General features: G+C 43.2%; 1 protein-coding gene across 2 annotated transcripts in view; it reads right to left on the reverse strand.

The window, feature by feature from the left end:
* Nucleotides 1–11,658, reverse strand: part of CETP (cholesteryl ester transfer protein) — a 62,836-nt gene extending 51,178 nt beyond the window's left edge. Inside the window, exons 1-4 of one of the 2 annotated variants that reach the window (XM_073582305.1) lie at nt 11,277–11,658; nt 6,741–6,855; nt 3,522–3,653; nt 3,004–3,074 (exon numbers count right to left, since the gene is read on the reverse strand). In XM_073582305.1, coding sequence (XP_073438406.1) covers nt 3,004–3,074; nt 3,522–3,653; nt 6,741–6,855; nt 11,277–11,400 — 442 coding nt within the window. In that variant the 5' untranslated portion in view covers nt 11,401–11,658. The remainder of the gene's footprint in view (nt 1–3,003; nt 3,075–3,521; nt 3,654–6,740; nt 6,856–11,276) is intronic. The other variant, XM_073582302.1, reaches the window with a different exon arrangement.
* Between the last annotated feature and the right edge of the window lie 4,974 nt (nt 11,659–16,632).

Consider the following 16,632-nt stretch of genomic DNA (forward strand, 5'->3'; position numbering starts at 1 on the left):
GAGTTCTCCTTCAATGGAAGTCTTCAAACAGAGGCTGGACAGACATCTGACTGGGATGATTTAGCGAATCCTGCTTTGAGCAGGGGGTTGGACCAGATGGCCCAGGAGGTCCCTTCCAACTCTACGATTCTATGATTCTATGATTCTAGGACAATGCTCCATTGCAGCATCAATGTCTCCACTGCTCGGCTGCCAGTAAAGATGAAAGAATAATGATACAACCCCTTCCTCACCGGAACTAAACCATTATGAGTATTTGTGGGCCCTTCTTAAATGGGAGATTTACGGTGAAGATAAAGAGACACATTTCTGTACAGTATAACACACAAAAATGAACTGTAACTTTTAATTAAAAAAGGGGTCCAGTTCTGAGAAAAGATCCACGATAAAATTATTTTTAATAGTGATTGGCGAGCACTAAAATGCTCGTTGTTCGGGTCGAGCAAATTGTAATACTCGGGTACTCGGACAGATCAACGAACCCAATGTAAGTCTATGGGAGACCAGAACATTTTTACCGCAATCTCCCCCGGGGGTCCTTTTAAGGTCTAAAAACTTCAAAAAATGATGGAAACACTGCTCAAATGACACGGGGACATCATGGGGATCGCCCCTGGAAGCATTCCTGACTCCTAGTTCACAGCTTTAAACAATGTTTTCATCGTTTCATGCCATTTTTACCGATGCACCAAAAAACATACCAAAACGGATTTTGCTGGGAAATATGTTAGTGTACATCCTTTCCAGGTTAATGACTTGTATATAATGCAAAATAAATAACCCCGTACCAAAATGTTCCTCCCCCACTTGGGCTATGCTCAGAAGCAGCGTTTTTGAAGCTTTTTTCAACTTTAACATTGCTTTCAACCAAAACAAATGCATTCACTGGGAAATGTCACTGTAACATTTCCCAACCCTAGCTGGCCATGTGGTGTGTGACACATAAGCAGACCCATCTTGTTTCATTTATGAAGGAGGGATTCTTAAAGTCACAGAGCCTATTTTTACAGGGGCATCAGGCAGCATTAAGCTGCTTAAAGGGCCATTATTAAACAGTGGGTCTCCTAAACTGTTAGAGCCTTCTAGCTATTGAAACTGTTCTATGCCTGGGTGGTGAGCATTTTTATTGGTATATGGTCTCCCAATCTGGTATGTGCTGCCCCCTCCTGTCCTGGTATGCATGGCACCCCCTCATCCCTATAATGGTATGCATGGCCCCCTCATCCCTATAATGGTATGCATGGCCTCCTCATCCCTATTCTGGTATGTATGTTCCCCTCACCCCCCCAAACCTGGTATGCATGGCACCCCATTCCTCATCCTCGTATGTATGGTTCCCTCACCCCCAATCCTGGTATGCATGGTCCCCTCATCCCCCAATCCTGGTATGCATGGTCCCCTAACCCCCAATCCTGATATGCATGGTCCCCTCACCCCCCAATCCTGATATGCATGGTCCCCTCACCTCCCAATCCTGGCTTGCATGGTCCCCTCATCCGTTATCCTGGTATGCATGCTCTCACCCCCTTATCATGATATGTAAGGTCCCCCTCACCCCTATTAAACTGCACACATACAAAAAAAATATTTATACTCACCTTTCTTCCCTGTGCTCCAGAACTGTCCTGTTCTGCCACAGGCCGGGGGAGTAGTGCAGCGCTGGAGTACACGCATGCCCATACCGCGCTGTCCGGCGCCATATCGTTGAAGACACACTGCAAATGTGTCTTCAGTAAAATGGCGCCAAATAGCGCTAGGCACATGTGCGATTGCAATGCCGAACTCCTGCCCGGTCTCCAGCGAGAAGAGAAGCACCACGGCATCACTCCTCCCGGTCAGGTAAGTATGTAAGTATGGCGCCGGAGATCGTGGTATGCATTCAGTGTATACGCGTACCACGATCTCCGGCGCCAGGCTCGGACTGGCCCATAGGGTAACAGGGGAATTCCCCGGTGGGCCCCTGTGCAGATCTGGGCCCCCAATCCCATTGTGTGGGCAGAACTTGGCATAATTCACTCTATACAGAAAAAAGCAGCATCTCATCATTCATTAACCAAACTAGCCTGTTTATTATTATATACTGCTATAGGTAAATTTGTGAGCAAGGGTAGTGTAATATTTGTGTGCAGGTAAAAAGGGGGCCCCCAAAGTCTATTTTACTGGTGGGCCCTTGGCACCCCAGTCCGACACTGATGATACAGATGATCGCTGTCGAACTTCAAATGGGCCTGGACATGTGCTGAGGGAGCAGGTGGACTTTGAGTGTCCCGCAGAATTTTAATCCATGACGACGTAGTGTGTTACTAATGGTAATGTTTGAAACTGTAGTCCCAGCTCTCTTCAGGTCATTGACCAGACCCTCCCGTGTAGATCTGAACTGATTCCTTTCCTTTCTCAGAATCATCCTTATTCCCACGTTGTGAGATCTTGAATGGAGCCCCAGACTGAGGAAGATTGACAGTGATCTTGTGGTTCTCCCATTTTCTAATAATTGCTTCAACAGTTGTTGCCTTCTCCACCAAGCCGCTTGCCTATTGTCTTGTAGTCCATAACAGCCTTGTGCAGGTCTACAATTTTGTCCTTGGTGTTCTGAGAGCTCTTTGGTCTTGGCCATGGTGGAGTGGTTGGAGTGTGATTGAGTGTGTGGACAGGTGTCTTTTGTACAGGTAACGAGTACAAACAGGTGCAATTAATACAAGTAATGAGTGCAGAGTAGGAGGCTTCCTAAAGAAAAACTAACAGGTCTGTGAGAACCAGAACTCTTGCTTGTTAGTAGGTGATGAAATACTTTTTTCAAAATGCAAATTAATTATGTAAAAATCATACAATGTGATTTTCTGGATTTTATTTTTAGATTCTGTCTCTCACAGGTGAAGTGTAGGTGGGAAAACTTGCAAAATCGGTAGTGTATCAAATATTTATTTTCCCCACTGTATATAAATAGTCTATATCAAAAAGATTAATTTAGACTAAAAACATTTACATAGAGTGATATTTACTTACTGAGTTTAGTGTTCACTTGTAAATCAATGGAGGAAAAGATTTCAAAGTCAATAGAATGTTCAACCTGAACACTAAAAATTAAATATAAGACGAAACATTACTAACATTTATATTTTGAAAATAATGCCAAATAAAATATATTATATTATATCTTAGACCACAGAGATATGTTCACTTTTAAACACTATTTCACAGGTTAGGTATAATCTACAGTATACATAGCTGAAACACCACCGTGCCGTACAAATGTGGTGGTCAAGCTCAGCTCCCATTGAGACGAATGGGATCTGAGCTGCAGTACCGAGAACGGCCACTATGCAATCTACAGAGCTGCGATATTTTGGCTCCATACATTGTGCACTTTTCGTGACCACTGCACCAGGTAGCAGTTGACCCGTGATGGTGTCAGGTTCTGCTCCCCATAATCTAATATTTTATATATTAAACATTCTCTCTATATCATTTCTATGTATATATTTATTTATGGAATATATTTTATAATTGTCATGTCCACTTACAACCAGGTCCCATATCCGTAGTTCAGAGTTCCTTTGAAAGATGCGCTGACGTTTTTGATCATGATCTCCACAGCGTCATCCTCCTTCAGATCCACTTCACTGCTTTCTATCGATAGATTACTGATCTGAATACTGAAGCAGAGGCACCTTAGTCAGTGTCCGTATTATTAACCCTAAATGAGCGGCTACATCGGTCAGCAAGCTATGTCGCCCCGTTGCAAAGACAGCAAATTTGTGCAAAGGTACATTCTTCTAATAGCCAAAATAACGTGTGGTTTGTCCAATAGGAGCAATCAAATATACGGCGCATTGTTAGGAGTATAGTGCATTCATGAAGAGAGCGCTCCTCACACCTACTCACTGGCTACTCTTGATGCAGAGAAGCCAGGAGTCCGTCACCGCAGAGTGGGGGTGAGCGCACCCCATCATTAATATATCAGGCTTATAACTATGAGATCAGACCTATCTCCATGTATAAGGCAGGTCTGCTATATTGCCAGCACTAGGATTTGTGATTTGCTAGTGGTGGACTTTTGTGACTATAAATCTTTATGGACTGTGTACTATATTTACTATTATTTTTTATTATTATCATTATTATTATTATCGTGATTATTATTATTGTTATTATTATTATTATTGTTGTCATTATTATTATTATTCAGGCCCTTGGGCAACTTAGTCGCAGTCCTCATTGTCGATTTTTGCACCTCACTTTCATAGGTCTATAACCCTTTTTTGTTTGGGTCGATATGAGCTGCATTTTTATTACTACCATATTTTGAGGTCCATATGACTTTTTTTTATCTCTTTTTTTTCGGGGGTGGGGGGGGGGAGTTAACTAGCCAAAAATCAATGACTCTACCATTTCAGATTGATACTTACTAAATAGTATGAAGTGGTTATTCGGGCGGATGCTCCGATTCAAAATATGTTATCTTTTTAAAATTTAATTTATGATCTGGAAAAAGGAGGGTAGATCTTAACCTGCTGTATATATACAGTGGGGCAAAAAAGTATTTAGTCAGTCAGCAATAGTGCAAGTTCCACCACTTAAAAAGATGAGAGGCGTCTGTAATTTACATCATAGGTAGACCTCAACTATGGGAGACAAACTGAGAAAAAAAAATCCAGAAAATCACATTGTCTGTTTTTTTTTTTCATTTTATTTGCATATTATGGTGGAAAATAAGTATTTGGTCAGAAACAAAATTTCATCTCAATACTTTGTGATATATCCTTTGTTGGCAATGACAGAGGTCAAACGTTTTCTGTAAGTCTTCACAAGGTTGCCACACACTGTTGTTGGTATGTTGGCCCATTCCTCCATGCAGATCTCCTCTAGAGCAGTGATGTTTTTGGCTTTCGCTTGGCAACACGGACTTTCAACTCCCTCCAAAGGTTTTCTATAGGGTTGAGATCTGGAGACTGGCTAGGCCACTCCAGGACCTTGAAATGCTTCTTACGAAGCCACTCCTTCGTTGCCCTGGCGGTGTGCTTTGGATCATTGTCATGTTGAAAGACCCAGCCACGTTTCATATTCAATGCCCTTGCTGATGGAAGGAGGTTTGCACTCAAAATCTCACGATACATGGCCCCATTCATTCTTTCATGTACCCGGATCAGTCGTCCTGGCCCCTTTGCAGAGAAACAGCCCCAAAGCATGATGTTTCCACCACCATGCTTTACAGTAGGTATGGTGTTTGATGGATGCAACTCAGTATTCTTTTTCCTCCAAACACGACAAGTTGTGTTTCTACCAAACAGTTCCAGTTTGGTTTCATCAGACATTCTCCCAAAACTCCTCTGGATCATCCAAATGCTCTCTAGCAAACTTCAGACGGGCCCGGACATGCACAGGCTTAAGCAGTGGGACACGTCTGGCACTGCAGGATCTGAGTCCATGGTGGCGTAGTGTGTTACTTATTGTAGGCCTTGTTACATTGGTCCCAGCTCTCTGCAGTTCATTCACTAGGTCCCCCCGCGTGGTTCTGGGATTTTTGCTCACCGTTCTTGTGATCATTCTGACCCCACGGGGTGGGATTTTGCGTGGAGCACCAGATCGAGGGAGATTATCAGTGGTCTTGTATGTCTTCCATTTTCTAATTATTGCTCCCACAGTTGATTTCTTCACTCCAAGCTGGTTGGCTATTGCAGATTCAGTCTTCCCAGCCTGGTGCAGGGCTACAATTTTGTTTCTGGTGTCCTTTGACAGCTCTTTGGTCTTCACCATAGTGGAGTTTGGAGTCAGACTGTTTGAGGGTGTGCACAGGTGTCTTTTTATACTGATAAGTTTAAACAGGTGCCATTACTACAGGTAATGAGTGGAGGAAAGAGGAGACTCTTAAAGAAGAAGTTACAGGTCTGTGAGAGCCAGAAATCTTGATTGCTTGTTTCTGACCAAATACTTATTTTCCACCATAATATGCAAATAAAATGAAAAAAAAAACAGACAATGTGATTTTCTGGATTTTTTTTTCTCAGTTTGTCTCCCATAGTTGAGGTCTACCTATGATGTAAATTACAGACGCCTCTCATCTTTTTAAGTGGTGGAACTTGCACTATTGCTGACTGACTAAATACTTTTTTGCCCCACTGTACATATAGCCTAAGAAGGTCCTACAAGTTCATGGGAGTATAAATAAATCATATAGCCAAAAAGGATACTGACTTGAATAAAAAGATACATTTTATTAACATATAATTCAGACAAAAACCATAAAAACACAATTAAAAAGGGAATCTACTGCAAAAGTCAGGTCACTGGTAAATGTAAATTAATAAACTGAATTATTTATGAAGTGATCATTGGATGGTGTTTAGAACACTAATTAGAGTATGAATCTATATGAAGAAATTGTGCTCAATTTTCACAATTTTTTTTACATGTATATTAAAGAAAGTCCGTATAAATCAACAGTCCACAATGGCTCTATCTAGTGGAGTCAGTTAAAATGGAGGCATATGGGAATATAATAGCAGCCACAGAGGAATAAATATAAAGTGCATTAAATTCAACCTTTAAAGAAGGGAGACACCTTCAGGTATTCAAGAGAGGAGGGCCACGATAAACATTTCAGATCATGAATAAATACTTCATATTTACCAGGACTTGAACCCCCTAACGCGTTTCGCTTTCTGCTTCTTCAGAGAAGCAGCTCAGTGTCCCTTAGTGTATTGTACCCGTTTCATAAAATTCAACAATGCCGTCATTCTTACTTTGTTAAACCATATGTGACTTTCCCCAGAAATCCGACAGCTTTTTCTCCCGTGATGTTAGGAAAAGAGGCATGTCTGAAAGCGGCCTGGATAACCTCGGAAGTCTTCTCATTCACTGGAAAATCACAAGAAGAAGTCAAACCATGTATAATGGCACACAGAAAAGTTTTAACACTTTAAGAAAAAAATGGATGGATAGATGGATGGATGGTAGTGGCATGATGGTGAGCGTGTGTAGGAACAGTTTGTACAACTACTGAGGACTCTCAATCCTGAATATTTAGGTGTATTGTGGTATTATTGGCACTATTTGGCTTTGAAAAAAGCGTGTTCTGTTCCATAGAAGTTTGGTAACATTAATCATTAATTATGTAGTGGAAATGGTTTTGGTTATGGTTTAGTGGCTTTATTTTGGATTAGTATAGCGGTATCATTGGAAATGATGGCTTTATACAGTGTGTTTTGTTTTGTAGTCATATGGTAATAGTATTCATTCATTAAAAAGTGGAAATGGTTGCTACCATCGTGTAACAGTATTACTTCAGCCACGTATAGTAGTGTTATTGGCAATAATTGGCTTTGCACAGTATAGGTATTTTAATACTATTCATTATGGTGTAGAAATGTTTGTGGTTATGGTGTGGCGGCATCATTTAAACTGAGTATAGAAGTATTATTGTAATATTAGTTTTTGTACAGTGTAAAAGTACGGTAATAATATTTGTTGTCTATGTGGGGATACGGCTGTGGTTATGGTGTGGCGGTATTATTTCATCCTAGTATAGAGGTATTGTTGGTAATAGTAGACTTTGTGCAGCTTGTAATGTTTTGTAGAAGTAAGGTAATATTCATTTTATATGTAGTGGACACAGTTTTGGTTAGGGTTTGGCGGTATTAGCTTGGCCTAGTATATGGTATTATTGGTCGTTAAACTTGTGCTTTGTTCTGTAGTATTGGTAATATATATGTAATATGGGAATAGTTATGGTCACAGTGTGGCAATATTATTGACAATGTTTTATTTTTGTACTGTATGCGTTTGTGCTCTAGAAGTATTGGTAATATATATGTAGCGGGAATAGTTATGGTCACAGTGTGGCAATATTATTGAGAATATGTTTTTTTTGTACTGTATGCGTTTGTGTTCTAGAAGTATTGGTAATATATATGTAGTGGGAATAGTTATGGTCACAGTGTGGCAATATTATTGAGAATATTTTTTTTTTGTACTGTATGCGTTTGTGCTCTAGAAGTATTGGTAATATATATGTAGTGGGAATAGTTATGGTCACAGTGTGGCAATATTATTGAGAATGTTTTTTTTGTACTGTATGCGTTTGTGCTCTAGAAGTATTGGTAATATATATGTAGTGGGAATAGTTATGGTCACAGTGTGGCAATATTATTGAGAATATGTTTTTTTGTACTGTATGCGTTTGTGCTCTAGAAGTATTGGTAATATATATGTAGCGGGAATAGTTATGGTCACAGTGTGGCAATATTATTGAGAATGTTTTTTTGTACTGTATGCGTTTGTGCTCTAGAAGTATTGGTAATATATATGTAGTGGGAATAGTTATGGTCACAGTGTGGCAATATTATTGAGAATGTTTTTTTGTACTGTATGCGTTTGTGCTCTAGAAGTATTGGTAATATATATGTAGTGGGAATAGTTATGGTCACAGTGTGGCAATATTATTGAGAATATGTTTTTTTGTACTGTATGCGTTTGTGCTCTAGAAGTATTGGTAATATATATGTAGCGGGAATAGTTATGGTCACAGTGTGGCAATATTATTGAGAATGTTTTTTTGTACTGTATGCGTTTGTGCTCTAGAAGTATTGGTAATATATATGTAGCGGGAATAGTTATGGTCACAGTGTGGCAATATTATTGAGAATGTTTTTTTGTACTGTATGCGTTTGTGCTCTAGAAGTATTGGTAATACATATGTAGTGGGAATAGTTATGGTCACAGTGTGGCAATATTATTGAGAATATGTTTTTTTTGTACTGTATGCGTTTGTGCTCTAGAAGTATTGGTAATATATATGTAGTGGGAATAGTTATGGTCACAGTGTGGCAATATTGTTGAGAATATTTTTTTTGTACTGTATGCGTTTGTGCTTTAGAAGTATTGGTTATATATGTAGTGGGAATAGTTATGGTCACAGTGTGGCAATATTATTGAGAATATGTTTTTTTTGTACTGTATGCGTTTGTGCTTTAGAAGTATTGGTTATATATGTAGTGGGAATAGTTATGGTCACAGTGTGGCAATATTATTGAGAATATGTTTTTTTTTGTACTGTGTGTGTTTGTGCTCTAGAAGTATTGGTAATATTATTTTTTCACTATGTAGTAGATATGATTGTGGTCACAGTATGGCGGCATTATTTTTGCTTAGTATAATGGTATTATTGGTGATAAAAGGCTTTCTATAGTGTTTTGTCCCTTGGGGCTTGTTCCCCTGACGTAAATACATGTAAATAAAATGGAGCACACTTTCTCACGGAGGATTATGGCGCAGGGAGAGTCGTAGCCAGCAGGGTTGATGCATGAGACATATTGGATAAGCATTAAACACAATCTTATCTGTAGCTTAGTGGAAACCTCCTGTGAATGTAACAGGACCACACCGGGATGTGTGCGAGCAGATATAACCTGGTAATAGTATTACAGCAGTGACTTCAGTGTTTGTGCACATTAATGCCTATACATTACATCATTATTACAGAACGGTTCTGTATATCAGGACTACGTTTCTGTGAGGTAAATGTATGAGGAAATAGTACCATATGTTGGACACATGAATGCCTTTTACTATCCAGAGCAGCCAAAGCCCAGCTTATACACAGGTGAGGTAAAATGAAAGCTGCCCTGTGCTTGGTTGCTATGGGCAACGAGGCCTGTTCTGACATATGAGGCCTAATGTTGTGGAAAAAATATTGAGAAATCTTTCTTTCCCCAGTGATAAAATTCAGTGACAGAAATGTCTGCAACAAAATCTGTTTCCACAAAGCATTTTTCGTGTGATTTTTTTTTTTTTTTTTTTACTCTGTGTATTGTTGATAAAATGCAAGTAACCTATCTTAGGCCGGTTTCACATTCGCGCTTTTGAGCGCAGCGACGGCCTGCGCACGGCCGCCGCTAAGCCCTGCCCCCTGCCCCGCCTCCACCGGTATCTCCGCCTCCGGGCGCATGACGTTGCATGCGTCGTGCGTCCCCTATCTTCATCACAGAGGGCGCAGGCCGTGCGCAGTCTGCGTTTGGCGGCGCATGCGTCCTTTTGACGGTGCGCCGAGCAGCGCCAAACGCAACCTGTTGCATTTTGGTTGTGCTCGGCGCACCGTCAAAAGGACGCATGCGCCGCCAAACGCAGACAGTGCGCAGACTGCGCACGGCCTGCGCCCTCTGTGATGAAGATAGGGGACGCACGACGCATGCAACGTCATGCGCCCGGAGGCGGAGATACCGGTGGAGGCGTGGCAGGGGGCGGGGCTTAGCGGCGGCCGTGCGCAGGCCGTCACTGCGCTCAAAAGCGCGAATGTGAAACCGGCCTTACTTACCGTAATAGGTGCAGAAAATCTGCAACATCAAAAGCTCATTGTGGGAACACAGCTCTAAAGGGAATCCATCAGCAGGATTTTACACCCCAAACTATTTATATGTGCAAAGACAAGTCCAGCAATACTTTTACATGGCCACTCCGTTCCCCCATTCCTGAGAAATCAGTGTTTGTGTTGATAAGCAAATGAGGACGAAGGGCTATTTGTAAATCAGAAGCCTCTGTCACTCCAGCTCTGTTCTCCACCCAGAGCGGCTTCCTCCTGCTTGACGGACAGCCTCTATGATGTGTGACAGCAGGCAAAGGAGCTGTTGGTCAAGCAGGAGGGGGAATAGAGCTGGAGTGACGGAGGATTCAGATCTACAAATAGCTCTTCAGCCTCATTTGCATATCTAGTTGCTGATTTTTCAGTAATAGAGAAACAAACTGGCCATGTAAAGGTACTTCTGAGCTTGTCGTTGACAGAGCTAAATATGAATATATATAGTTTGGGGGTGAAGTCATGGTGACAGATTCCCTTTAAATGCAACTTTCTTAAAGGGGAAATCCATTTCTGAATAGAGAGAAGATAGGTGCTACCGGTGTCGATGGCTGCTTGATACTGACAGGTCCTATACATAGACAGCATGTACTGTGCACCCTCCAAATAATCCTATTTCTTAGGGCTCTCAGATATACGATGAGCCTGTACATAGAGTGGAGTCCTGGATCATACATATACACTGAATCTGTACAGTGGCGCGCGCGTGCATGCTCATCCGAGAACTGAGTGCTGCTGCATGCAGAAGAGAGTATCAATGCAATATTTTGAGCTATTGGTGGTGACAGGAGCAGAATCCACACCAATTGGCAGCACATTTAGTTATGTAAAACATCTAAGCAAAAAATATATTAAGAGAATAATCAGCTTTACATAATGTGATGGAGTGGAGCATGAAAAGGTTCCCGGAGATGACGCAAGAACTTACACACTAATGCGGCTGGCTTTGTCACCCTGCAGACGATGCCAGTCTCTTGGGTGGATGATGGAGTAAACTCACAGGCTGATGAAACTCCCAGAAAGTAGATAGTGCAGAGGATCAGTGGCCACATGGTGATGGTTCTGCACAGAGGCGGATAGTGAGATCTGCTTCTAGTGCTCCAAAGAGATACATAAAAAAAAACACAGGAAACTACACATTTCCTTTGTGTTAGGAAGGGGCACAGGGTTATAGCCAGTTATTACAATTGCTGGAAATGGGCCACACAAAGTAACAGATAAAGTTTACAAAGAAGCAAAAACGAAATTATGGTCGTAGTGCATTTGGTCATTTTTTTTTTAAATTTCCAAGAAAGTTCATTGAAAGAACTTTTGCAAAAGTCAGCAAAAAAAAAAAACCACTCCAAATGTTACTATGACTAAAAACACAAGTGAGGGTTTATTAAAAGCAAGTTTACAGTAGGGCGACTGTCTCACTAACGATTTTATGATCATGCTTGTATGTACATGACCAGGTATTGTAAAGGTTAGATCCATTTAATTGAAAGGATGCGGAGGACATAGCTATGTGTTGGATTGCAAAGGCTACTTAGTCATGGCATCCTTGGGGATCCAGGACTACTAAAATGTAACTTTAATGTTGCCCTACATGCATATGACAGCTCAGCCTATATATTTTGCAGCGCCGGGCTGGGGTTCCAAGGGCCCACCAGTAACCAGGACCCCACTTTTCAGCTACAAGCAAATGTGACATTATCCTCAATCATAAAAAAAAAAAATGGGTAGATTGTGGATTTAATCTGCGCTGCTGAATGATTCAAGGTCCAAAACATGTAGCCATTCAATTGTGGATTTATTCAACGCGTTTCAAAGTACACGACCTCATCAGGAACACCACAAGGTCAAGGTCATTGTGGTGTGGTGTTCCTGATGAAGAAGTCGTGTAATTCGAAACGCGTTGAATAAATCCACAATTGAATGGCTACATGTTTTGGACTTTGAATCGTTCAGCAGCGCAAATCAAATCCACAATCTACCCATTTTTTTTATCTTTGGTTGGTCATGAGTGGACCGGTGGATCCGCTGCAGCGGGTATCTTCACAAGCCTGTTTTGCGGCTCAATCTGGCGAGTACAATACTATCATTTCAATCATATGTTTCTCGGGTAAGACCCTATTGCGCTATTTTCTCCAGCAGCATACATTGGATTATCCTCAATCACAAATTTATAGAACAATGAGCTGGGCAGATTGGTAAATGAATAAGATGCTGCCATTGTCTGTACCCAGTGATTCCAGAATATTGTGCCAAAGTACTGCTCATATAAGAGGGTGGTGGCCCACCTGAGGATTCTCCTGTTCTCCCGTGGGTTAGTCCAAGCCTGGCTGGAGGAAGAAAAGGATCAGGAACTGTAAAAAAATAAATAAATCATGGTCAATAGTTTTCATGAAATCACAACCACTTTGCTTGAAATGTCAAAATGCAGCAGGATTTTCTGCACAGAAACAAATAAAATAATATTGCAGAACTCGCTCATATGTAGATTGTGTATATTTATCTTTTAGTTTGCATTAGGAATCAGTGGCGCATATTGCTGATAACGAGTGGAAATCCTTGTTTTCTGACATATTCCCATTTAGCTCAAATACTTTTCTTTGTGCTGCATTTAACACTTCAAGCTAAGAGAAAAAAAATCATGGTCATGCACAAATAAATATCAATAAATATATATAACAGTATATATATATACATACACACATCCACAATTTTAACAGACTGCTCCTGAATATTTTGGAGTAGACACCCATGGCATGGGGTTGGAGAGCAGTATTTTTGTGAGAACATGACCTAAGACATAAAAAAAAAAAGAAGCCGACGGCCCGACTCTCACAAACGAACGTTTCCTTCCCCTAGTATTAGAGGCTGCTAAGGTTGTCTTCCGCTGTTCTTGGTACAGCTCCAGTCGTCTTGGGCCAGTTGTAACCTGACAGATTGGTCCGGTGTTTGCTGGATGAGCCGGCGGTCACTGCTCAATGTACGTCTATGAGAGCTAGAACGAGGCTTTCAGACATGGTCAGGTGCAGACGGCCTTTGATTCTCTCAGCTGAGCGAATTGGGCGATTATGTTGTTCTTTAATCACCATTTCAAGTTTTCTGCTAATTACATTTTGGTGCACAGAGGCCGGATTGTGCACTGGGTCTTCTCCTCCTTTCTGTCATTCCCCGACCTCTTCCGCCAACCTCCGCTATGTGCTCAACAGGTCGCCACTAAGATTTCAGAGGACGCAGGTTATTCAAAGACAGAAGGCAGGCAGAGAAGCCAGGGAGTCACAAACAGGAGGCAGGCGGAGGGGGCAGTGGAATCACAAACTGGAGGGCAGGCCGTGGGGGCCGGGAATCACAGACAAGAGGCAGAGGGAAGAGGCCTGGCAATCACAGACAGGAGGCAGGCCGTGGAGGCCGGAATCACAGACAGGAGGCAGGCAGAGGGGGCCGGGAATCACAGACAGGAGGCAGAGGGAAGGGGCCTGGCAATCACACACAGGAGCAGGCTAGGTCATCACACACAGGAGGCAGTCGGAGGGGGCCGGGGAATCACACACAAGAGGCAGTCGGAGGGGGCCGGGGAATCACACACAAGAGGCAGTCGGAGGGGGCCGGGGAATCACACACAGGAGGCAGTCGGAGGGAGCCAGGGAATCACACACAAGAGGCAGTCGGAGGGGGCCGGGGAATCACACACAAGAGGCAGTCGGAGGGGGCCGGGGAATCACACACAGGAGGCAGTCGGAGGGGGCCGGGGAATCACACACAGGAGGCAGTCGGAGGGGGCCGGGGAATCAGACACAGGAGGCAGTCGGAGGGGGCCGGGGAATCACACACAAGAGGCAGTCGGAGGGGGCCGGGGAATCACACACAAGAGGCAGTCGGAGGGGGCCGGGGAATCACACACAGGAGGCAGTCGGAGGGGGCCGGGGAATCACACACAGGAGGCAGTCGGAGGGGGCAGGGGAATCACACACAGGAGGCAGGCGGAAGGGGCTGGGTCATCACAGACAGGAGGAGGGGGCTGGAGAATCACAGACAGGAGGCAGGCGGAAGGGGCTGGAGAATCACAGACAGGAGGAGGGGGCTGGGGAATCACACACAGGAGGCAGTTGGAGGGAGCTGGGGAATCACACACAGGAGGAGGGGGCTGGAGAATCACAGACAGGAGGAGGGGGCTGGGGAATCACACACAGGAAGCAGTCGGAGGGAGCTGGGGAATCACACACAGGAGGCAGTCGGAGGGAGCTGGGGAATCACACACAGGAGGAGGGGGCTGGAAAATCACAGACAGGAGGCAGACAGAGGGGGATGGGGAAATCACAGACAGGAGCAGGCGAAGGGGGCCAAGAAATCATAAAAAAGAGGCAGGCAAAGGGGGCTGGAGAATCACAAAACAGAGGCAGGAGGATTTGGGGAATCACAGACAAGAGGCAGGAGCCGAGGAATCACAGACAGGAGGCAGTCGAAGGGGGCCGGGGAATCATAGACAGGAGGAGGGGGGCTGAAGAATCACAGAGAGGAGGCAGGTGGAGGGGGCCGGGGAATTACAGACAGGAATCAGTCGGAGGGGGCCGGGGAATCACAGACAGGAATCAGTCGGAGGGGGCCGGGGAATCACAGACAGGAGGCAGTCGGAGGGGGCCAGGGAATCACAGACAGGAGACAGGTGGACGGGCTGGGGAAATCACAGACAGGAGGCAGTCGGAGGGGGCCGGGGAATTACAGACAGAAATCAGTCGGAGGGGGCCAGGGAATCACAGACAGGAGGCAGGTGGACGGGCTGGGGAAATCACAGACAGGAGGCAGTCAAAGGGGGCCGTGGAATCATAAACAGGAGGAGGGGGCTGAAGAATCACAGAGTGGAGGCAGGTGGACGGGCCGAGGAATCACTGACAGGAGGCACGCTGAGGGGGCCGGGGAATCACAGAATAGAAGGCAGAGGGGCTGGGGTGTCACAGACAGGGAGATCTTCCAGTGTATGGTGCGGCCCGTGTGCACCGAAAACAAATTAGCAGAAAGTTTAAAATGGTGATTAAAGAACAACAAAGAAGATTTCTTCACCAAAGGTATCAATGTAATCAGTATTACAGGCATGTCTTTCCAAAATCGTGCTGACAGGTTCTCTTTAATTGACATGAACTTGGAGAACCAGTCTGTTAATTGTTCTAGGCAGTTGTGTCCATGTAGATAAATTATAGTCTGATCTACATGAATCATTCAGCACGTGCACGTATTTATTTTTACAAGAAACTATGGAAGTCAATATTGAGTGAGTGCCAGGAAGGAAACCTTTCCCTTCTTCCTGGTAGCCCAGGGATTATGTATTGTTCAATGTTCAGTAGATCGGATTGGTGGAGATTTAGTGTGTGTGGCAGGGTTGATGATCAATATAAAGAAAAAATAAAGAACATGTTTTAATGAGTACAATTAATTGACTGCCAAAAACCCCCTAAATTGTAATTAGGATCAATAAGAGGACAACCATCTCAGCTATTCAGAGGAGCAAGAGCTACAAGAGTCACTGTCAAACCCTCTGACGTCTCCTTATCACCCGGAGAATAAAATGACTGGCCGTTGGAAATGCAACAGGCAAGATCCTTCTACCCCATCACGGAGAGTCGGGCGTTTCCAGATTCTGAAAAAAATAAATAAATTACAGCTAGATGAATCCCTAAAATGGTAATTTATTGCTCAGAGAAAAAGGAACAAACCATTCCAGATCCAACACCAATACACCAATATGTAAAAAAAAACAAAAAACCAGACCCGTTTCAGACGGAGTAACTTAAAGCAACAACGACTGTCTGAAAAGCGTGTTTTTTTTTTTGTTTTTTTTAATAACAGTGTAAGACTTTGATTTTTGTTTTGGCTTTTTCCATAAACAATAAATTAGCATTTTAAGGATCCACCTTGATGGAATTTCCATATTCTCTGTGTCCAGGACTTGCTATACTACAAGACTAGTATGCAATTTTGATCTTTATTCTCCCAGGTGAGTAGATCTCCTCTTGGTTCTTTTGTTCACAGGTCCCCGAGTGTTCCCCAACTCCAGATCGTGTTTTCAGGAACTACTTAGTATTACACAGGTGATCATTTCATTACTTTTGTGATATTTAGGAAATCCTGAAGACATGATCTGCTGGTGGACCTTGGGGACTGGAGTTGGAGGAACACAATATAAGGACGCAGTCAGACAGCCGTATAAATCGGAACGCGGTGCACGAACTGGCACAGGTGGCTCTCCAGACTTCCCAACCCCGCAACGTATCAGAGTAAAACATATGTCTCCGCTTCAT

This window comes from Dendrobates tinctorius, unplaced genomic scaffold, assembly GCF_039654945.1.
Source record: "Dendrobates tinctorius isolate UK_male_01 unplaced genomic scaffold, ASM3965494v1 ptg000009l, whole genome shotgun sequence".
NCBI lineage: Eukaryota > Metazoa > Chordata > Amphibia > Anura > Dendrobatidae > Dendrobates > Dendrobates tinctorius.